Consider the following 24739-nt stretch of genomic DNA (forward strand, 5'->3'; position numbering starts at 1 on the left):
CATCAGGAGGGAGCCAAGTCTCAGTGAGTACAAGAAGATGGAGGTAAAAAGGAGCAGGAATTACAAAGAGCACAGTGGGAGGGGTGGATAGCTTTAGAGTGGGACGCTGGTGGAGCAAGATTCAGAGGGATGTGAATAAGGGAGCCACTGGTGGGGGACTGGGTCTGGGACACTGATTTCCTGGGGCTCTCAGGCTTACTCATCTGACAGTAGCTTGGTAGTAGCAAGGGTGGCCAGCTCCTTCTCCATGAAGGTTGCTCTTGGGTCCATCCCCCTAACCACTAACCCTTCATGGATCACTAACTGGGGCAAAGGTTCTGTCACATATTAGGCCACACTTTGTCCTGAAGAGAAATCTAAAACGTTCGATTCGCTTGCTTTTCAAAATAAGACAAAGGATGACTAATGGGAAAATATGCTTAATATGAATGTATAAGTAGAGCTTATATCAGATTGCACACCATCTTGGAGGGGGAGGGGAATGAGGGGGAAAAATTTTAAAACTCAAAATCTTATGGAAGTGAATGTTGAAAACTAAAAACTAATTAATTATCAAAAAACAAAAAAATAAGACAAGGGAACTATAACTCGTTAAATCCATGCATGGGGGAGTGAAGGGATGGAAAGAATAAATCAAAAGGGGAGAAGGAAGCAAGAATAAAAAAGAAGGAAAAAGAAGCCGAGAAGGCTGAAGCCAAAATTAGATAAAGGGCACCAATCAATGCCCTTTGTATTTATCCTTAAATCTTTCCATTCTTACCTGTGAACTGGATAGCCCAGGAGTTACAACCCAACAATCATCTTCGAGGCTGCATACAACAAGCCAGGGGCTAGAATGCTACTACCTCAATATTATCATGCTATTACCAGATGCCCAGATGAAATCAATCCAAGAGTCCAATCTGGCCTAGTTATTTCTCACCAAGCTCTAAGTGAATGCAGGTTAAAAGCAGTATAAATGAGTGACACACAAGGGAAGCTTAATCAATGACAATGACTGATCATCTCCACAAGTCCCACTTCCTAAACTTTCAGTTTAAAGAACCTATGATCCCATAATTCTACACTACCAGTTCTGGCATCCCTCTCCCTCTTCTCCAGCTGCCCAAAGGTTTGCTCGGGTCAGAGAAGCTGTGTGTTGGGAATGTGAAAGGCAGAGGGACAGAAGGGAGAGAGGAACTTTCCAAAGGCACTAGACAGCCTTATGTCTTCTCCAACCACCCAAAGACCAGCATCCTCCATAGTAAATTTTTATACCCTCTGTAAAGCTTGTATTATAAAAGGTGTCTTTCTTTAAAAAAAAAAAAGTCTTCCCTTTCTCCTCCATTCCAGTCTGTACTACACAACAATGGGGAGCTTAGATATTTTACCAATTCAAAGTTTAGAATGAGAAACAATAAAGACTAAATTTAGTAAACATTCACAGTCCCTGGTTTATTTCAGTTTGGTCTCACACAAATTAAAAAACAAAACAAAACAAAACCCCAAACATCTGAAGCTAGGAGGGCACAAATCAAAGTGTTTAAAAAACTCCAAGTATAATCCTAGGCCTTATATAAGCTTTATATCTCCTCCAACACTCAGCTGAGGGTTTTGCACACAACAGGCATTTAATAAGCATTTGCTGAATGTGAGGAGTAAAAAAGTACAAACTCAGATTCCTTTCCTCAAAATACAGAGAGAGAGACAGAGAGACAGAGAGAGAGAGAGAGAGAGAGAGAGAGAGAGAGAGAGTGTGTGTGTGTGTGTGTGTGTGTGTGTGTGTGTGTGTGTGTGTTTAAACAAACACAGGAAAGGTTTTCAGAAGAGCAAGACTCCTAGTACCCTCAGCTGACCTGACTGCTCCTAGGGACAACAACAAGGGGTCAGGAACCAATATTTAAAATCCATACAATACTTGCAAAATTTGGCAGTCAACATCCTTCCACCATTCCTAACGCCTCCCCACTGCCCCCAAGGCCTGGCTGCTCTGAGCTCAGAGGGTCCACACCAGCACTTTGCTCATGCAACTCCTAGGTAGCGAAGGCAGTGCTGCAGGTTACAGAGCATCCAGGATGTTGTCGATCTTGGTGACCAGCTCCTGGCGTCTGCTGGAAAGGGCCTTCTCGTTCTCAATATAGGCGTCTTTCTTGAGCTTGCCGGCCACCAGCCGCTCTGCCTCCAACGATGATTTCAGCACAAGCTCTTTCACCTGACCGTCTAGTTTCTGGACATCACTCACCTGGAAAAGGCAAGAGGAAGAATGGACGGTAAAGAGGTCTGCAGAAAAGTGGGACTCTGAGCTCCCACACAGACCTGTTTCAGTTAACATACCTTGGGAGTCCTAATGTCTAACACGTCAAGGAAAAGAAATGATGCCTGGTTGCCTTTGACATGCTATCATCATATTCATCATCCCCGAGACATTTATTTGCACTAAAGCTTAAAACGTGCTTTCCTTAAAAACTTACATTTACATACTACCTTGTAACTCACAAAGTGCTTCACAAATACCTCATGTGACCCTTACAACAGCTCGGTGTTATTACTATTTTACAGTTGAGGAAACAGGCAGATGGAGATTAAGTGACTTGGCCAGGATCATACAATTAGTAAATGTATGAGCTGGGATTTGAACTCAGACCTTCCTGACTACAGGCCCAGAACTCTATCCTATGACTGGCATAACATAACTTGGGTGCAACAATCTTGTAAATCAAGTATTTTCTCCATTTTGTAGATGAGGAAAGTGATAGTCAGAGGGTACATGCCCAGCTAGGACACAAGCTAGTTCCAAGGGGCTCCAAAGTCAGTGCTCCTCCTACTCTCATCTCTCCAATACAAGGACAGGGACACCTTTCAACATCAGCATCATGAAAGGCCAGCAAAGTGAGTTAGCAAGTTTAAAAAAAAAAAAAAAGCCTCATCCTGAACTTGTTCCTAGGAAGAAAAATTCATTCCGGGATCTGTACAGCCCAGCCAGCATTTAGCACTGGGTTTTCAACTTAGCACAGTGCAAAGCACATAGGAGGCACTTAACATACATTAAACTGACAGGTTTCTATTAAAGACATCTGTTCTTAGAGATGTTTCTAATAATCTTTAGACGCTTTTTCTAAAACAGAAACACCAAAACTTCAATTTCTATGCCCCTGGTTAGTATCACCAGAAAACCCATAAAATACCATGGCCTGCATTTCCCTGAAATGTGCTGATAATTCCATTTGCTTTAGGATGGTTCTTGTAAGAGTGAAATAGGGGGCAGCTAGGTGGCACAGCGGATAGAGCACTGGCCCTGGATTCAGGAGGACCCGAGTTCAAATGCGGCCTCAAACACATAACACTTACTAGCTGTGTGACTCTGGGCAAGTCACTTAACCCCCACTGCCCAACCAAAAAAAAAAAAAAAAAAAAAAAAAACCAATTCAAAAAGAGTGAAACACAGGGGGCAGCTAGGTGGTGCAGAGGACAGAGCACCAGTCTTGGAGTCAGGAGTACCTGAGTTCAAATCCGGACTCAGACTCTTGACACTTACTAGCTCTGTGACCCTAGGCAAGTCACTTAACCCCACTGCCTAGCCAAAAACAAAAAAAAAAAGAGTGAAGTACAGTTGCTAATGTTGCCAAGACAGTGGTGTACTTCAAATACCAAAACCCTTGGGAAATGGTCACCAGGAATACGGCATGATGCCACACTTATGAAACAAGAAAGAGCTGCCCACATCTCTTACTTTGTCACAAAGATCAGAGCCCTCAGTCTTCAATCTGGATTGCAGAGATGCAATCTCATTAGTCAAGGATTTATGCTCCATTTCCAAGGTCTTCTTGCCACTGTTGAGAGTGGACACATCTCTCAACTGTTTGTACTTGTTGACGGCTTCATCAAAGTGACGGTATAGGCCTAATCTCTTGTTGACCAGAGTTAAAACCTGTTCAGTGATGCAAGCCACCTTCATCCTGGCTTCAGCAGCTGGATCCTACAGAGGGAAGATACACTTGCCATTTAAAAGGTCAGGAAGGCCAAGTTCATCTTGACTTTGATCCCACAAATAGCATCCAGGAATAACAGCTATCTGAAGGAGAAAAACTATTTTTTTTAGAAAGTCATAAAGAAACATACTGTCCCCCAAGAACATTTCAACTTCCATAAAATTATTCCCCCAAAACAGTCCAATGACAGAGAAGCCACTATGAATGCAAGAAATTTGAAAATCACAAGAAGTTGAAGAGAGTTGCCCTTCCCTGAGGTGCAGTCTTATGAAGAAGACTTGGGACTTTCACTTCTTGTCTTGGCAGCACACGACTAATCAACTACACATATAAGGTCTTGGCACCTCAAAATGTCTCCTTCTGGCACCATGCCTGGCCATCACATATGCCCTGTCCTCCTCATCACCCACAAATCACTAACATACTTATCCAAAAGCAACATAAGGATGTTCATATGATGTTAAACAGATGCTACAGAGTATCAGAGAATGACTGAGAATATGCATGTGTAGGTAGGTCCTACACAGACCAAATCTCAACTGTGATTATAGGAAATAGATAGTGGCTCAATAAAAGCTTATTGGTTAATAAATAAAAAACAATCAAAGCAAAATCCCTCTGGAACAATATAAACCAACATGCTACTCATTAGAAGTGACCCTAGAAAGCCAGATGAAATCAAAGCCAAACAAGAAATTAAAAAGGGCGATGAAACAGGAAACAAAAGAAAACACAAGGATGTAGAACAATGAAAAATGAAATTTCATATGCAACCAAAGTCAAAGTAGAAGAATTAAGTTTATTGATGTATACTTAATACTAGCCAAGTACTTTAGAGACAAGAAAGCTGATGCCAATTCTTAAGATAGTCCCACCAAATTAAGGGAGGCTTTTTTTTTCAAGTTCCAAAAGGACCCAAATGAATTCTCTGTAAACATATTTATTTCTTTTTCTCAGCTGCTCTGCTCAGTAAGCAACCTTCTGACAAATAATTTGGTTTCCCCTTATAAGTGATTACAAAACAGTCTCGTATATGTTCATTTAGAATGAATTAATGTGACTAATCCTGAGGGAACTTTGAAACAAAGATGACCCACTTCAGGATGTGGACCTCCCAAAGAGTTTACTCCAACACATGAGCCAAACAATACCTGTTCTCCAATGGCCTCTAGCCAGTCACGTTCTGGACTGTATAGATTCCAAGTCTGACCACAAGAGTGTGCTCTAGAGAGCACACAGTTAGATCAGGAAAAGAATAAGACCTCACTCTAATCAAAGGAGACTTAAATTATGAAGGACTAATTGAATTTTTTTTAAAATGGGGGGGGGGAAATAGGATGTGTTTAAAACTCTGTGTGGAGTTACGGGGCTTCTGGATTTCCACCCCCTGCCTCTTAAGAAGAATGTGGCACACCTTTGTGATGGAGAAGTCCAGTCGCACATAGATGATCACTGTGAAGAACAAGATATAAAAGGCTGCAACCACCAGCAGGGGTTCCTGCAACATGAGGATCTTGTTGAATGTGTAATGCACCTGAGACAAGAAAGAGAGAAGGACTGTTACTATGGGTAATGGGAACTTGTCTCCACAGTTGAGGAAAATTACCCAGGAAGGGCCAACTGAGTTAAAAAGAAAAGGCACAAAAGCCCCATCTCTAACAGGCCAGCTCCTCGCCACCACACCAGCTCAACACAGCTACACCAGAGACCCTCCTCTGCAAACAAGAGTCAGTAAAGGAGTGTGAAGCGGGCCAGGAGGAGAGTGAGAGCCACCCACCACAATGTCCTGAATGTGCTGCTCCACCAAGTTGTTCTTATGGGCAACAATCACAGTGCGGCCAAACGTATCCAAGTAGGTGTAGTGTAACTCATCTGGCGCTCGGCTGATCTCATAAGGACTGTCTACTTGGATGTTCCTGGGAAGCAGAGAAGAGACTGTCTTCAAACACCAGTAACACCCAGACCAAGCCTCTTATACACAAGATGCTCAGGAGGTTATCCCCAACTCACAGCTTAACGGCACACCTATTCTCAGTTGTTCATGGGGACTTCAGGCTACGGAAAGAGTCAGAAAGGAAAGCTAAAGCACATGGGAAAGAAGATCAATAACCATACTCACTTAGCCCCTTCTGGAAGTATTATCTTCACAGTCAGAGAATCTGTTACTTGCTCATCAAACACATGGTCCACAAATCTCATCTTCAAGGCATACTGGTCACCTGCAAAATCAAAGAATCACAGGCCGGACTCTCTTAACTGGACACAGATTCACCACAACCTTCCCTAGGAAACAAAGAAATGGACATCTACCACAAGAGAATTAACTAATGGTAGATAGACTGTTTGGGAGTAAAGCCAGATTCAGGTGTCCCCCTGACAAATCATTACTGACCTAGATTATAAAGGTACTCATAGCTTGGAAGGTTGTAGCCAATAATGTAATGCGTCTTCCAGCCACCAAAGAGTGGGAAGCGGGGGCGGATTTCCATCTCCACAGAGTCATCCAGGATGAGAAGGTGGCTGGTAGAGACATTTCCAATTTCATCCCTATAATAAACATCCTGAGCAGCAGCAGGGAGAATGGTCTGCAAGAGAAAAGAAAGTCCCTTAAAACCGTGGACCTAAATCTCTCTCTGCTCTTTATTCACACAAATATTTATTAAGCATCTGTTTTATGTATTTTTTTTGGCTTGGAGAAAAACAAAGCATTTACTTAAGACCTGTTACCTGAAACTGCAGACTAGTAAGGAAATAAAGTAGAAACATATAACTAGAATGCAAAATATTACAAGGAAATATGGTGAGTGAGGGAGAAGAAGAAAAGTGCTATGTAAGAAAGACTGTTACCCACAAGGGGTATATAAATGAAAACATCATGGAGGAGGCAGCATTTGAATTGGGTTTTAATCTTCAGTGGCACAGAGAGGGAGGGAAGACAGTCCAAGCAAAGGGAAGAACATAAACAAGGGCAGGAAAATATAAGGCATGTTCAAAAGACAGAGAACAGTAGTAAGTCTGACTAAAGCGTACAGTACTACGTAAAGAGTAATATCAGATAAGGCTAGAAAGACAGGCTGGATCAGATTATGGAGGGCCTTAAATGTCGAGCAAAGAAGTTTGAGCTTTACTTGGAAGGCACAGGGAGGCAGAATCTAGAAATAAGTGGTAAATAATATATATTTAAAATATATGCATATAAACACAAAATAAATAAGTAGAAACAAATTAGTAAGCTCCCATATAGTTACACTGATAAAACATTTTGACTAACTGTTCACCTTAGAAAGACTCAGACACTACCAGTCTTTGGGTCTTGGAAGCAAACTTTTATATACCGCCTCTGGTGCCAATACCTGTTTGATAACCCTGTCCCATGACTACATACCATTCAGATCCTCAGAGGAAATAAGTATGAGGGGCAGACGGACAGAAATGGAACATTTCTTAATATTTGATATCTTTTTATGAGTAAAAATATTTACATTGGGGCATACTGATAATCAAATTATTTCCCCAAAGATTATATTCCAAAACTATGCAATACAATTATTTGTTTTTAAAACAAAGTGAAACACTATATACACAGTGGCTTCTTACAATCTATTAAAAGAAAAAATGTAAAAACCAGAATCATGACAGAGTCTAGGAGTCTAAATATTTTTTGTGACTTTTCCAAGAAATAATGAAGTTCTTTATGAAAATGCAACTAAAAACATAACATGAATAACTTTGATTACATGAAACTGAAATGCTTCTACAGAGACACATGACTGAATAAGAAAAAACTTGTATCAAATTTCTCTGATAAGGGTTTGATATCTAAATTATATAAACAATTGATAAACATAAAACAGCCATTCCCCAATAGATAAATGGTCAAAAGATACAAACTAACAGTTCTCAAAAGAACTGCAAAGTATACAAAACCATATGAAAGAAATGTTCCAAATCACTGATGAGAAAAATGCCTATCAAAACAACCCTCATATCCTGCAAAATGGAAAAAATGACCCAAAATGGCAATAGTTAATGTTGGAAGGGTTGTGGAAAGATAGGCACACTAATATGTTGTTGGTGGACCCGGAAGGATAACAATCCTTTTGGAATGCAATTTGGAATTATGCAAATACAAGTGGCTAAAATGTCCATACCCTTTGAACCTAGACGTCATTACTAGGCTTATGTCCCATGGAAGCCACTGATGTGAAAAATATTCCTATATACTCCAAAATATTTATAGAAGCACTTCTTGTGATAGGGAAGACTTGAAAACAAAGTAGGTGCCCATCAATTGAGGAATTGCTAAATAAATTGTGGTACATGAATGTAATGGAATATCACCGTGCTGTGAGAAAGTACGAATGTGATGAGTAGAGAGAAGCATGAGAAGATGTATATGAACTGATGCAGAGTGAAGTAAGCAGAGGCAAGAAATCAATATATACAGTGACTACAACAACATAAAGAGAAAGATCAATGACACACCAAAAAATCAAGAGAATGTAACAAAAATGATAAAGATCAAGCAGAACTCAAATGAAGAGATATGAGAGGACACCTTCAATCCATTCCTTTGGGAAGGGGGGAGGTCCATAGGTGTTAAACATTGCATATGTTGTCAAACTTTTTCAGTGTGTCTTATCAATTGTGCTGATTTTTTTTCTATTTCTAAGAAATACTATTTGTCACATGGGATGCCTCTCTTGGAGGAGAGGGAGAGAGACACTTGGGATAACTATGATTATGTGAGAAACAAAAAAAATCAATTAAAAAATTATTAAAAAAATTAATACTTGAGGATCTTAAAGTACCCAGGATCAAAACATTCTACTATTATCAGACATTCCTTATGAAATCAAACATACAATTTCAGAAGTTGGAAGAGATCTCAGAGGCCATGTAATGCCAGTCCACTTAGCCCAGAAGTGGTCATCCTGACTCTCCCTGAAGATTTTTAAAAAGCAGAACCACCCCTACTGAGGTGGCCCATTTCCCTTTTGGACAGTTCTAACTGTTGGGAAATTCTTCTTGACATCTTTTTGCAGCTTCTGCTATTTGCTGGTTCTGCCTAATCTGTTCTTTGTGACAGCCCTTTCCTCTTCACTCACATTGTCCCTTCTCCAGAATAACCACCCCCGGTCCTACAACTGGTCTGCATTTAGCACCTTCACAAGTTCCTTCACTCACCCAGGAGTCCTGCTCCAGATGCTCTCTGGCTTGATCAATGCTGCCCTTCCCAAAACGTGGGTGATCAGAATGAACATAAACACTACAAATGTGGTCTGACCAAGGTATGGCTTGCTCTCGTTCTGTCCACTAGAGTAGTGCCTGGCACGTTATAAATGCCTAATAAGCTCTTGTCAATTGACTATGCCTCTTTTAATGCCACCTAAGGTCACATCAGTTTATTTTTGCTGAATGCCTTATCACACTGTTGATGGCATTTCAAGTCCACTAAGACCCCCAATGTATTTTTCAAATGAAGTGCTATTTGAGTATCCAAGTATAACCTCAAAGGAAATAAAATGAAAGGCTATAATAAGAGGGAAAATGTTATCAACCATTTTATATCACCGAAAATCTATACTGAATCTACATTTGATTTTATTTCCCACAAAATAAGGAGCACATTGAGGACTCGATGCTAGAAACAAGTGTTGCAGCATACACAATTTCTGGTGTTGGTAATAGCAATGTCCTTGTGGATTCACAGGATCACACAGAATCTGAGAGCTATTAAGCACCTTGGTGATCACCTAGTGCAACCCCTTCACTTACCAGAGAACTAACCTGAGGCTCAGAGAAATGAGATTTGCACAGAGTGAGTTTGTGGAAGAGGTGCAATCTGCATCTATGCTTCATCTGACCAACATTGCTCTCCCACAATATGGTGGCCAAGGCACAACATAATCTCTGACTGCTAGAGCTTCTCACATATACTTTACATTATTTTATCTTCGGTAGCATGTGAATAAAATTGACATATTTTAAAAGTACAACAAATCAAAAAGGAAACAGTTAAAAGAACTTAGAGAGCTCACCTCATTCTTGACAACATATTGGGCTTTATAAAGTCCCTTGAGGATGCTCAAAATGAAACATCAAAAGCACCAACTACGGGGGCACCTCGATGGCGCAGTAGATAGAGCACCGGCCTTGGAGTCAGGAGGCCTGAGTTCAAATCCGGCCTCAGACACATGATACTCACTAGTGGTGTGACCCTGAGCAAGTCACTTAACCCCAATTGCCTCGTCAAAACAAATAAATGAATGAATGAATGAATGAATAAATCATTGTTTTGAAAAAAGAAGGGGGAGGCAGCTAGGTGGTGCATCCAGATGCCTGAGGAGAATGTTTCCACATCCATCCTACATCCTTGGCAAGGGAATGAAAAAGCACTGTATTAAGCACTAGAGACACAAGCAAGACGATCCCAGCTCTCAAGGTGTTCCCAGTTTAATAGGAGACAATACACACAGGACTGGATAAATATCTGCCAAAGGAATTCCATGAAAGGAGAATCACAACCAAGAGTTGAATCATATCCAATTCCTTTAGGGTCCGAGTGACACTGAATGACCAAAGGATCTGTCTACAAAGAAATTACATTCAGAAATAAATTCCACCAATTAGACCCTGTGAAACCCTCATACAAAAGCTCTGACATTTGTCAGTAAGTCAATAAACATTTATTAAGTGCCTACTATGTGGCAAGCACTGTACTGATATCAGGACTTCACCTGTAACACCTAAATTTGTCAATCTGGAACCAGAGTTATGCTTAAAGAATGCATAGCAAAGCTATGGGAACATTAAGAAATTCTTCCCCTTCTTCTAGGAATTTCAGGCTCTATTCAGCCTCGGAACCTGACTAACAAAGTATATCCAAAGCTTCCTTAGTGATCTCACAAACCTAAGAAATCCAACTCCATGCCCCAAACTAGGCAGACCCACCAAACCAGTTATCGCTAAGAAAAAGGTACTCTTCTGAAAGGCTTCAGACTTCTAGTGTTGGCAGAATGGCAGGTACAATACTCAGAATTAGGGAGAATGTGGGAAAACCGAATGGCTCCTGAGGGATGGTTTGGCTAGCATTCAGTCAAAAGCATACTAACTTCCCTCCCTTCATTGCAGAGATGAGAGACTAAGGGTATGGAATATGGTCTAAGTGTATATTGTAAGTAATGTAATATTGGAAGTATATAATATAATACTATAAGTAAGTAATATTGGTCACTTTTGTTAAATTTTTTTTCTTTTTTAATCTTTGTTACTTGTTGGGCTGGTGGGGATATATATGGAAATGTGAAAGCAAAAAACGGCATCAAGAATAATTTTTAATGAAAAACAAGAATTAGAAGAATAGACACTGCACTATGAAGCAAACTAAAGGACACCAACACAAAACATTTTTCAATTATGACTTTTAGCAAAGGTGAGGTTTAGCCTGAAAATTCTGAATACAGGAACCAGATAATGAATGACAAAAATAAAATAAAACATGATCTAGAAGGTTCAGCGCTGACAAATCAGGAATAAAACGTGCTCAAGCATCTACATATTTCACACTGTACGATTTAACCAAGTTATTTATGAGTTCACCCAGACTGTCAGTGCCTACACCTCCCTGCCCCACCAGGCGCCCTTTCCACTAGCAGCTTTCATTCTGCTCACTCTTTATACTTTTTCTTCGGGTACCTGAACAGTGCAAGACCTCCTTCACATGCAGGAATCCTACTAGAATTAAGACTTCCTCGGTGCTCCGCCATCACCTTCATCTTGCCATTAACTCACCAGCCACTAAACACATTGTGGGGTATCTAGCTGGGACTCAAAGTGAAAAGGCAGATAAACCATATGGCAAGAATGTCTACATCAAAGTTCAGAGGTAGCAGCAACTCACCTTGAAAGACCTGATGGAGGAAATCCCACTGTCTGCCTGTCTCTGATAGTCGTAACGGGAAAAGGGCCCTTTAAGGACAGCACCGGTGTGTTTTAAGTCTACTGTTTCCTCTACAGCAATATTTCCCCAGTGAGAAACTTCAATGACCCGAGTCATACTAGTGATAGTCAAGAAAGGGCTGTTGTTCTCATAATGCACTTTAAAAGAATCCTGTCAGAGAAAGAAAAACAAATACTTTCAATTTTTGGTAAAAAAAGGATAAAGAGGATTTAATATTTCAAAAGTTTAAATGAAATCAGCATTCTGTTATTCTTTATATCCTTCAGGGTGCCTAGCATCATACATTATATAGATTACATTATGCAGCCAAGCAATATGTTCTATTATCAGGCAGGTGATGGTACAGTGGATAGATAAAGCACTGGGCTTGGAGTCACAAAGACCCAAGTTCAAATCCAGTCTGACACTTACTGGTTGTGTGACCCTAGAGAAGTCATTTAAACCATCTGCCCCAGTTTCCCCAACTGTAAAAGGAAATAATAAATAGCATCTACCTCCCGGGGTTGTTGTGAGAATAAAATGAGATGATATTTGTAAAGTGCTTGACATAGGGCCAGGCAAGAGGTAGTTTAATCAATGACTATTCCATTCCATTCCTGCAGGTGGTCAGTCTATAAATAATTTGCTCCAGTTATCTCTGAATAGGCCTAGGCTGAAAAGTTTACCTGACTGAAGGGAGGAATGTCTTTGAAGGGACCATAATCCAGCACATCTTCAGAGCGGGTAGGATTGCCAAGTTTGGTATAACTTTCAACATTTCGGGAGGCCAGCTTCACACGCATGGTCTGTGTCTTAGTTGGGTAGGGTGAATAGAAATAATGGTTCCCCTCAAAAACCACAAACTGTTTTTCTGACTGGGTGATCTGGGTTGGATACGGCTGCAGAGCATGAGTGAAGACTGTCTCAATGACCACTCGGATTCTGGCGCCTCCGGCTAGCGAATAGGGAAGCTTCACTGTGAATAATTTCCCACTGCAGAAGAAATAAAGAATGGATTAAAAAACATAAAAGCTCTAGCAGTTCAAAGTTACAGGATCACTTTGCAACAAAGATCTTCCAAAGACCTAATTTGATCATTGTAGGCACTCATCCCACCTACATATATTACAACCCTGTTATAATTTATAGATGACCTTACAGAATGCCTGTGGCCCAGTCAGGATCACACATAATTTAGTAGCCATGACTATAAAGGAGTAGAACATTTGGAATACAATATTCCAGAATAGTGATGGTGATGATGATGATGATGACAATGATAATGATGATGATAGCAGCTAGTATTTACACAACTCCTATGATATGCCAGGCACTGTCCTAAGTTCTTTATAAATATTAGTTCATTTGATCCTAACAACAATCCTGGAAGTTTAAGTGCTATTGTTATACCCATTTTACAGATGAGGACACTGAGACAAACACAGGTTAAATGACTTGCCTAAGGTCACACAACTAGGAAGTGTCTAAGACCAGAATTGAACTCAGGTCTTCCTGACTCCAGGTCCAGCATTCTTTCTATTGGGCCACCTAGATGATACAGGTTTACAGCCAAGAATAACTTACCCAGCAAAACTGAGTATAATCCTACAGGGGAAAAATTGGCCTTTAATAAAGTAGAGGACTTTCTTTTCTTTTTTTTGGCTAGGCAATGGGGTTAAGGTGTCATAAGTTGAGGAATGGCTGAATAAGTTATGACATATAAAGGTGATGGAATACTACTGTGCTGTGAGAAATGATGAAGGGGAGGGGATAGTTTCAGAGAAACCCGAGAAGACTTGTATGAACTGACATAGAGTAAAGTGAACAAAATCAGAAGAAAAATGTACACAATGACAATACGGTAAAGGCAAAACAATACTGAAAGAATTAGGCACTCTGGTCAGTGTAATGACTAACCATGATTTCAGAGGACTAATGATGAAACATGCTACCCATCTTCCAAGAGAAGGGTAAGAGAATTCAGAGTGAAGAATGACAAGTACATTTTTTAGACATGGCCAGGGGAAATTGTTTTATTTGACTACACATGTTTATAACAGGGTATTATTTTTCTTTCAGACTTAATGAAGGGAGAGGGGCAGAGCTTGGAGTGGAAGGGAGAGAAGGCAGATTTTTGCTAATTGAAAAAAAGGTAAAATATATATATTTTTTAATTGCTGTGGCCAAAAAGTTCATAGCCTTGCAGACAATCTAATGGCAAATCTCTCCAAATTTAGTTTGTGTGGTCTTTAAAATATATAATATATAAAATGTAAAATAAATATATAAAAATATATAAATTACATATATAATATATAAATATATTTCATGATTATATTATAATATAAAATATATATAAAAACATATAAATATATAAATATAAAATTATATAACTATATAAAAGACATACAGCTGTGTATGATAAAGTAGAAAACATAAGTTACTTAGGGAAAAACTCCCTATATAATAAAAACTGCTGGGAAAACTGGAAAGCAATCTGGCAGAAATTAGACTTAGACTAATATCTTATGCCATATTCCACAATACATTCTAAATAGATACGTGAGCTTAATATTAAAGATTATACCAAAAAAAAAAAATTAGAAGAGAAACAGATCATATACCTCTCACAGTCATGGGCAGGAGATGTATTCTTAACCAAGCAAAAGATAGAGGCAATTACAAAAGACAACGTGGATAATTTTGATTACCTAAAACTGAAAGGTTTCTGCACTGACAACATTAATGCATCCAGGATAAGAAGACAAGTGGTTGAGGCAAAAAAATCTTTGTACCAAAATTTCTCTGATAAGGGTTTGGTATCCAAGATAAATAAATAATTCACAGATATACATAAGATTTGTTTTCCACGAATGGTTATTTTTCACTGTCCCATGAAAGGTGGCAGTAAGGAAAAGAATTTGACACTGTGCTCCTCCTCCCTGCTCCTACTCTTCCTCTTAGAAAACTTTCTCCAAAAAAATACCAAAAAAAACCCAAAAACCAAAAACCAGAACAGGCAAATAACTAGTAGAATAGGAGGAGAGGGTGCCAAAGGGACTATGATGCCTTTTTTCCTGCTAGGAAATCCAGCAAACAATGACGCTGGGGATCTAATGACAGAAACCAACATGGGAGTTCTAAGAATATCTTTGAAATCTACCATCAGAACACTATAGCACTACTTTTTTTGATAACAAAAAACTGGAAACAAGGAGAATGCCATCTATTGGGGAATGTTTAAACAAACTGTGGTACATGAATGTAATGGAATATGACTGTGCTATAAAAATGACAAATATGATGACTACAGATAAAAAGAACTACATGAACAGATGCAGAGTGAATTAAGCAGCGCCAAGAAAACAATGTACACAGGGCCACAACAATGTAAATAGAAAGAACCACAAAAAATCAAAAGTGGTACAAAATTACAAAAAACAAGCATGGCTCCAAAAAAATAGGAAAAGACACCCCACTACTGCAGCCCTTGTGGAGAGGTGAGAGGTCCACAAGTGGGGTACACTGAACATCTTTTCAGACTTTTCCAAAAGTACTTAACAGGTTTACAATTTTTTCTTGTTTTTAAAAAATATTATTTGTTATATAGGATGGCTCTCCAGGATAAGAAGAGGAAAGGACACTGGGGAAAATTCTGATAATGTTAAAAAAACAAGACCAATAAAAACTTTTTTAAAAAAAAAGCAACATATTCATGGAAACTACATCTCTAATTTGAGGATACATTGATGACCAAACCTTGAAGGTATTAAGAAATAAAATCAAGAAGAGGTAGGACAGAGGTATGACACAAACTTTTTTTTATAATTCCTTGACCTTTATAGATATCACCAAAGCACAACTGTTATCTGGACTTGTTTTTTCCTCACTTAAAAAACCCATCTATTTATAAGTATAATTCATTTCTGGTCAACCAGCCAGATACGAATGAAATATGAAAAATAATACTACTTTATTAAAATTACAAAGTCGTACAACTTAATCCAAATTTTTAAAAAAAGTAAAGAATTCTACTGGTAAATTTCAACCTATTGGTTCAGAACCCCTTGCCACAAAGCAACAAATGACAGGGACTTTATAACGAAAGCAGTATGTGGTAATGCAAGGGCAACAGATTTGAAATATAAAAGCCTACCAAGGGTCCTGTACATACTAACCATGTGACTTCAGAAGCAAGCAACTTCACCAAACTGCATCTGTTTCCTTGGTACAAGATAGTGATGATAATAATATAGACGTCCTACCTTCCTCACAAGGTGGTGAAAAGATGAAAACCTTTTGTAACCTATGACTTCACGGGTGTGGAAGTGCCCACCAAAGAACTTCCTATGACTCAGTCTTAGAGACCTATGAGGTTAAGTGACTTGTTCAGTGTGCCGACAGGACAGAGGCCAGACTAGAGTCCAATCAATCAGCAAGTATTTATTAAATGCCTACTACGTGCCAGGCACAGTGTTAAGTCCTGAGATACAAGGAAAAGCAGCAACAGAATAACACTCCCAACACAGGCCCCAAGGAGCTTACAGACAGCTTACAATGAGGGAAACAACATGTGGATAATTAAGCACATAGATGATACGTTAAAAATAGAAGGAAGGTAACCTTAGAAGGCTAAAGTCTTTGGAGAGAACCGAAAGGCCTCCTACAGAAGGTGGCATGTGATCTTAATCCTGAAAGAAGTCAGGATATCAAGAGATGGAAGTGAGGAGGGAGACCACTCCAGACACGGAGGAAAGCCAGTACAAAAGCAGAGACAGAAGCTGGCGCACCGTAATACCATTATCACTGAACCACTGAGTGTGTGGAGCGGAGAAAAGGAGGATTACATTGCAAATGTGGGAAGGAGCCGGGGCCTGGGCACCAGGCTGTGAAGAGCTTTGAAAAGACAGAAGGCTTCACATTTGATCCCCAAGGCAAGAGAAAGCCACTGGAATCTACTGACCAACACGTAATGTGGTCAGCTCTACACTCTGGCAGATGAATGGAGAATGGATTGACATGAGAAGAGAGGGGAGGCAAGGTGACTGATGAGGAGGTTACTATGACGGTCTAGGTGAGAGGTGATGAGGGCCTGAATTAGAAAGATGGACATGTGAGCAGAGAGAAGGGTGTGTACATGAGGGATGAAGGGAGGTTAGAAAAGACAAAACCTGGCAGCAAACCAGCCATATAAGAGGAATAAGAGTGAGACTTGGAACCTGGAAGACTGGGAGGATGTGCTCCCCTCAAGAGTAACAGTGAAGTGTGAATGAGAGGAAGATGGGGAGAAGTGATGAGCTCTGTTTGGGACATAGTGAACTATGAGACACCTACAGGACATGCAATGAGAAAACTTCTAATAGGCAATTTGAGGTACAAGAGTGGAACTATATTACATACAGAACTGAAAATCATCTACCTAGAAATAGTAACTGAACCCATGGGAGCTGATAAGATCACCAAGGTAAACAGGATAGAGAAAAGGAAAAAAATAAGAGGACCCAGGACAAAGACTCAGGGAACACCCACAGTTCAGCGGCAGGACAAGGATGATGATCCGGCAAAGGAGATGCAGAAGGAATGGTCAGACAAGTAGAAGAGAAATCAAGAGGAATTAGTGTCACAAAAACCAAGCAAGAGAGACTATCCACGAAAACAATCAACAATGTCAAATACAGCAGACAGGCAAGGAGAGAGCAGTAGCATTGCCTTGCTATGGTGAGGGTCCAGTTGAAATTAAACAATGTAAATTTTTAGTGGACCCGATTAGCACAATATCCTGACCTCCTCCAATTCGATTCAACAGCTTGTGGGTAGGATTAAAGGAAGAGGATGATAAAAGTAATCCAAGGCTGGGGCTTGGCAAAGCACTGGCCAAGGAAAAGGGGGAAGATGGCATATTAGGGCTGTCACCCAGCTGAATTCTCCCAATGTTCCCCTACATCAAATTTAGGAGCAGTAGAGCCAACAAGAAATCAAGGTAAAATATTTTTCCAACGTATGAAAACTTAAGAGATTGGCAGACGTCTGTAACACCGTGGTGAAGGTCTGTCTGGAGCCCACACATACCACAACGACAGCAGCGACAGCAGCTGCAGGAGTTCTCAGCCCAGAGACAGTAAGGGGGTTCAGAAAACTGGTCAGAAAGAGTTTGCAGGGGACCCTTTGCTGGTGCTGATTGGCAATTCTACTGCCCATAGGCAGATCTGGGTCACAGTTCCAGGACAAGCGAGGAACACTGGGGGACAGTCACAAGGGAGCAGGTAACCTGGTCACAGTACCAAAGCAGTGAGGAACACTAGAGCATGCAGCTGCATGGGACCAGGGACTCTTCCTCAGTAAAGACCAGAACAGTGACCATAACTCTTTCAGGATCACACCACCCTGGAAGCACTAAAAACCTGTAGATCCTGAGAACTAGCTCTGAAAGCAGCAATACAAAAAAGCATGAAGTTTGGGACAGTGCCTCCCCACCTCCCACTCCATCAAGCAAAACCCAACTTTAACATGAAGTTCAAAGTCAAGAAATGGGCTGGAAAAATAAGCTAACAACAACAAAAAGAATTTGACCATAAAAAGCTACCACAGTGACAGGGAAGACCAAGATGTAAACTCAGAGGATAACAACGTGAGAACAGCAACCAAAAAAGCCTCAAAGAAAAATGCTAATTGGACTCAGGAAGTATGGAGGTGAATACAGAAATTTAAGAAGCTGGTTATAAACAAAATTTAATAAATACTCATTAGACTGCTTACCTTTTGCCTTTAAGTTTTATTTCTCGTACTTCCAAATGATTTTCTTCCTCTTCTTCTCCCTTTAACTGTAACAGAACACACAGAGTTATTTCCTATGCTTTTTCAGATCACAAATTCTGAATCCATTTTCATTTGACTTATAACTTCAAAAATAACAACCTCCAACCTGCAAGAGCTTTTCAGGAGTGATAGTCCTATCACCTTCACTGGCTTGGGTGTAATGAGATCACCAATGACAATGAATTGTGACTCTAAGAAAACCCTTTACCTGCTTAAAAACCAAATCCTCCACAATGTAAAACATTCTATTCTCAAGTAAAACAATATAAGGGCGACTGGAACTTGTGACGCATGTAACCTTAACTCTGTACATTTCCACTGTTTTCTTAAAGGATGGATGTATGCTTTACACATTAATACCAACATTTTTCAGTTTTTGAAACCCTTATTGCTATTTAAAACTGTCATTTACAAGCTGCAACAATGATGTAGGTTGTCCTTTTGACTTTGTTTCACCCATTCCACATCACTTCATAAAGCCTTTCCCTATTTCTTCGAATTCTTCCCATCAGCTGTTCCTTGTGGTCAGTGTCAGATCACAGTTCTAGAGTTAGAAAGAACGAGACAAGTCACAGGATTCAGAGCCTTCATTTGGCAGATAAATAAATAGACCCAGATAGGTTAAGTGGTCTGCCTACTGGGTAGAACAGCTGATATCTGAACAGAGGTCCCATGACTACATTCAGGGCTCTTTCCACATTTGTTTGATTACATATCCCAATTGATTTAGCCTTTCCCCAATATGTGAACACTCAATTTGTTTACAATGTGTTATTAAAATAGTACAAGGTCTAAAAATGCTATTCCTCCTTCATTTTTGTTTTTCTCAATTTTATTATTTTGTCTAGCCAATTGGAATAGCACTAAATCTATAAATTAATTCAGATGGTCTTTGGATTTCATATTGGCATGGCCTAACCACAAGTACTGAATATCATTACAGTTACTTAAGTTGTTGTTTCTTTCTTTAAGATGTATTCTGAACTGCATCTAAAGAAGTACTAAACGTGCCCTGATAGATTTGACTCCTAGATAGTTTATGCATTTTATAATTACTTTGAATGGGACTTTCCTTTCTATTATCCTCTTTTGGATTTGGTTATTGTTACATAGAAAAAATGTTGATTTTTGTGAGTTTAATTTGAATCCTACTAGATTCAAAGGAAGAGGAAAAATACTCATGAACAATAAAACACCTTTGATCTGTTTGGTTGGCCAACCATATTACTAGTGTGGGGTCACTATATTTTTCATATTCGTGATCTTAATCCCATTTAAGCAAAAGGAGTACAACTGATTGAGGGTCTCTTGGAAGATGGCACACTTCTGTCTCTTCTCAAGAGTAATAACAAAAATATGCCAAGAAATAATATGCCAAATACCAACGACTGACATATATACCGTGCTTTAAGAATCACAAAGCAACACAGCACTTAGGTATCAGCATCTACCATCTGTTACCAAGATCTGTCCAGTTTATCCACAGAACATCTCTCACAGATATCCTTCTTTCTTCTGACACCGTCACCACCAGAGTGCAGGTCTTCAGCACCTCATACCTAGACTACTGGTTGGTTGCTGGCTGACCTACTGGTTGACCTCCCTGCCTCATTTTAGTTCATCCTTCACTCAGCCATCAAAGTGATCTTCCTAGCACACATCAGTCAATCAGTCAATAAACATTTATTAAGAGCCTAGGATGTACTAGGTACTGTGCTAAGCTCGGTATACAAAGAAAGGGGAAAAGGAGCTTACAATTAAATGGAAGAAGACAACACACAAAAGGAAACTGAAAGGGGTAGGGAGAAGGTATGATGGGTAAGTCCAGAGGAGTACAGCCTGGAGGAAAGGAAGAGATGGCTGGCCTGGGCACCCTCCAGGGGCACAGAGGACTGAAGAGGTCTGAGCTCTGGGGCTGAAATAATATTGCAAAATGAGGAGATTACAAGGGAATGATGGAGAATCCAAAGGACTGCTGCCAATGGGAATTTAAGGTCTGACCATGTTACCCTCCTAAGTCAATGAACTCCAAAGGCAGCCTATTGCCTCTAGGATCAAAAATGAAATCCTGTGTTTGGCTTTTAAAACGCTTCATAACTTGGCCCTTCCTACTTTTCCAGTCTTCTTACATCTTACTCCCTTCCACATACTCTCCAACCCAAGCACTCTGGCCTCGATGTTGCTGGGATAAGACACTCCATCTCCAGACTCCCTTCGCTGGCTGTTCCCCATGCCGGAAACTCTCACCACTCTTTACCTCTACTTCCTGGTTTCCTTTCATTCTCAGCCAAAAATCCCACCATCTACAAGAAACCTTCCCTTAATGTTAGTGCCTCTGGGTTTACCTTTCTGTGTACCCCTATTAGAATGGGAACTCCCTGAGGGAAGAGACTCTCTTTGCTTTTTTTACATCCTCAGAGTTTAGCACTGTGCCTGGTCCATCAATAGACAATTCAATACTTCTTCAAAGTCCCCAGAGGCACATCAAAGCAATACAGCCTAAAGCCACCCATCAGGGCGTAAAAGAATGCTCATTCCTGCAAGCCACAGCTTCTTTTCTAAAACAGCAGTCATCTGGGAATTAAAATGAGGGTAAAGCAGCATGGACAAGTGAAGCATGTGGGGAAAGCAATAATGGGGACTGAGAAGTGTACTGGATAACAACAGACTGGAAGTCTGGAGACCAGGGTTCTGATTACAACTCTGCCACCATAGGCGTATTACATCATCTTCTTGGATCTTTATTTTCTAATTAGTAAAATTAGGAGGCTCAAATGATCTTAAAGGTTTATTTCAGTTCTAAAACTCTATGAAGTATGAATGGAGCAAGAGACTTACCTCTTGCAAAAATCATGGAAACTGCAACCAAAGTTTACACCTAAGTTTCTGGAAAGTAGTAGTCCATAGTGTAGAATGGCCCCAGCTTTAGAACACGCTTTGCCATGATTTGCACAACAGCTGCAGAAGACTACTGATTCTGAATAAATGCAAACAAGGAAGACTGAAGGCCTTATAGACCAATGAAATTAATCTCTACCTACATAAACTTGGTTTACAACTATCCTTCAGCTATATACTCTTAGACAACTTGCTTCTGTAATAATATAAAACACCCTTTTTTAATGAGGGCTGAACTTCATAAAAAATTTATTTTCCATATAAAAAGAAATCAGTACCCATTTAAACAGAACTTTTGCTCATGTTTCAGAAAATAGTACTTGGAGAGCAATTTAGCTCCAAAATGTATTTAAATCATGTCTTCTATACTCTGCACTTCATGAAAAAGTTTCAGAAGTCAAATCTGATACCAATGCTGGTATCTACTCTATAAATACAATTTCATAACTAAGGCAACTGAAGATATAATTTTGGTCTCTAAGTTAGAGACCAAATTATGCTGCTCTTAGTAGAAGTCAAAGTGACCACTTACTAAATGCTATTCTGGTAACAATGTAAATCAAAACTATAAGCAGCCTGACTCTCTTCCCAAAACCAAAGGTGGAAAAGTTTCAAAAAAGCAGTTACCCATTTATAAGAAAGTAAATGAAAGCAAAAGCAGCTTCTACAATTTGCAGAGAGCCCTGGCCCTGAAGTCAGAAAGATCTGTTTTCAAATCTGACCTCATATTTACACAGTATGACCCTAGACATGTCACTTAACCTGGTTTCCTCATCGGTAAAATGTGAATTGTTATGTGCTATTATTATATTATTATAGCACTCACTTCCCAGAGTTATTGTGGGGATAAAAGGAATTACCATTTGTAAAGTCCTTTGCAAACCAAACTTCTGTAAATCCTTTTGCAAAAGTTTTGCAAAGTGCTATATAAATGACATTATTATCACACACCACTTCTTTAGTATTCTGTTTAAAGGGTCCTATAGGATGCTTCTTAAATTTTAAGGATTACGAGGCCACGTCTACTGCTTCACTGCCAGTGGATAAACATTTATTAAGCACCATTGTGTGCCAGGCAGTCAGTCCCTTCTCTCCAGGAGCTCTGTGTCCCAGGGGAGAACATGCAAAGTTGGGGGTGGTCTTGGAGGGCAGACACGGGGATTAAGGAGGATGGGGAGAAGCTCCAGCGGAGGTGGGCCGGGGCTAAAACACGGATCCAAAGAAAAGGCAAAGTTCCCAGTGTCAAGGAGCCACGGAGGGGAGCGGCTCGGGGACAAGGCCGAGGTCCCCGCAAGCCGAGGACGCGGGGCTGGGGTCGGCGGGCCCGGAGGAATGGGTGCCGGGCCCGGGGCTGAAAGTGGAGTGGCGTGTCTCGGCCGGCACACCGGCCTTATGCTTACGTGTCAGTCAGCTGCAGGCGGGCAGGTCACACGCGGAAGTCCGCGGCGGCCGGAAGAGGAGAGGGGGGCCCGGGGAGCCCGGGGGGGAGGAGCAGGCCCGGCGGGGGGGGGCCTGGGGGGGGGCGGGCCCGGGGGGGGCGGGAGGAGCGCAGGTAAGAGGCCGGGAGTGCAAGGTCTGCTCCTCGGCAGGGGCCCGAGGGACGGTCGGCCGCTCGCCCCCGACCCTTCCTCCATCCCCCCCACCCCACCCCGGCTCACCTGCACGCCGAGGTGGGCCAGCCGGACCTCGAGCACCGGCTCCAGCGCCAGCAGGAAGGAGGAGACGGGCGCGGCCGAGCCGCCCGGGTGCGCCAGCAGCACATCGGCCGTCACCTTGGCCAGGTGGCTGCTCAGGTCCACCGTGCGCTTCACGTCCTCATTCACCAGCTGCGTCTCCGAGGCGGCGGCGGCGGCGGCGGTAGCGGCCGCACCGTGGGCCGCCCCCACGGCCCACAGCAGTACCAGCAGGCGGGTAGCGGGCGCCTCCATGACCGCGGACCGAGCAGACCCTCCACGCGCAGGCGCGGGCGCAGGCGCAGAAGGCGAGAGCAAGACACGGCCCAGCAGCCTCGTGAACCTGAGCCTGAGGCTTCCTCTTCCCCCTCTCCTTCGCCTTCCCCGCGCCCCCGAGAATCCGCTCATTGGGCGGGAGGCGGGGCCACAAGATGGCGGTGCCCACAGGAGGTGGGGGGGTTGGGTTCTGCTGAGGACCCCGTCTCCTAGGCAACCGGGGCATCGCTGTCAGGCGCCTGACAGCAAACTACTAATCATTAACGCCCCTGCTATTATTTTTACAGCACTTTCCTCAGAACAGCCTGCGAGGTGGGGGTTTCCAATATCCTTTAGCTCCACTTTACAAATGGAGAAACTGAGGCTTAGAGAAGCGGAGCAACCACACCCTCTCAAGTGATTATCGGAGTGTCCAAGACTTCTCAGAGGTCATAGTCTAGATAGAGTTCTGGACTTGGAGATGGACAGGCCTGAGTTCGAATTATGCCTCAGACCCTAGATGAATCACTTCACTGTGCTGTGCCTCAGTTTCCAAATCTGTAAAATGGGGATCATAATTGCACTTTCATCTCCGGGTTGTTTTGAGGATAAAATGAAATAACCTGTGTTATTCATATATATAGATACAGATACGTATGAATATATGTGTGTGTATATATATATATAAAAGCTTGCTCAAGGAGCTTTAGAAATGTTAGCTATTATGAGTATACTCCAAAGGCCTCTTTTTACAGAGAAGGAAACTGAGGTACAGAAAATTTAAATGATTTCACCATAGTCACAGGGGTAAAGGCAGGATTTCAACCTAGCTCTTCTGACTCCAAATTGAGGTTCTTTTTTTAAAAAAAAATTTATCAATATCTTTTGTGGGTTTTTTTTCTTAACCTTCATTTTGGAATTCATCCTCCTTTCTTCCCCTCTCTCCAAGTCATCTCTTGTAATAAAAGAAAGGGGTTCAATAACAACACATTAATAAGACCAACACATGTGACGGTTTATGCAATATCCCTTATTCAGAGATTTACCTCAAATCATCACTTTTGCAGACTAATGCAGCATATAGTTTACAGGAGGTAGGACAATGAAGAGCCAAATGGACCAGAGAAGGAAAATCATATATCCCTTTGTGAAATGTAACTGCCAGCAAAAATCCTAGCCAGGAGTCA

General features: G+C 41.1%; 1 protein-coding gene across 1 annotated transcript; it reads right to left on the reverse strand.

Annotated features, from left to right (window-relative positions):
- Positions 1 to 1408: 1408 nt before the first annotated feature.
- Positions 1409 to 23567, reverse strand: RPN1 (ribophorin I). Its single transcript, XM_027863827.1, has 10 exons — positions 23283 to 23567; positions 18667 to 18731; positions 12597 to 12903; positions 11872 to 12081; positions 6361 to 6553; positions 6088 to 6187; positions 5746 to 5884; positions 5383 to 5502; positions 3710 to 3955; positions 1409 to 2221 (listed from the first exon to the last, which is right to left on the reverse strand). The coding sequence occupies exons 1-10, from the start codon at positions 23550 to 23552 to the stop codon at positions 2039 to 2041; spliced, it is 1833 nt and encodes a 610-aa protein (XP_027719628.1). The 5' UTR covers positions 23553 to 23567; the 3' UTR covers positions 1409 to 2038.
- Between the last annotated feature and the right edge of the window lie 1172 nt (positions 23568 to 24739).

This window comes from Vombatus ursinus, unplaced genomic scaffold, assembly GCF_900497805.2.
Source record: "Vombatus ursinus unplaced genomic scaffold, bare-nosed wombat genome assembly UNPS02014773.1, whole genome shotgun sequence".
NCBI lineage: Eukaryota > Metazoa > Chordata > Mammalia > Diprotodontia > Vombatidae > Vombatus > Vombatus ursinus.

Excerpts from the sequence above, each read along its gene's own strand:
- RPN1 (XM_027863827.1), bottom strand. The coding sequence starts at position 23,552 with ATGGAGGCGCCCGCTACCCGCCTGCTGGTACTGCTGTGGGCCGTGGGG. Across the intron at positions 12,904-18,666 it reads ATAAAACTTAAAGGCAAAAG|TGGGAAATTATTCACAGTGA; the intron begins GTAAGCAGTCTA and ends TTTCTTCTGCAG. Across the intron at positions 5,503-5,745 it reads AGCACATTCAGGACATTGTG|GTGCATTACACATTCAACAA; the intron begins GTGGGTGGCTCT and ends TTCTTGTCTCAG.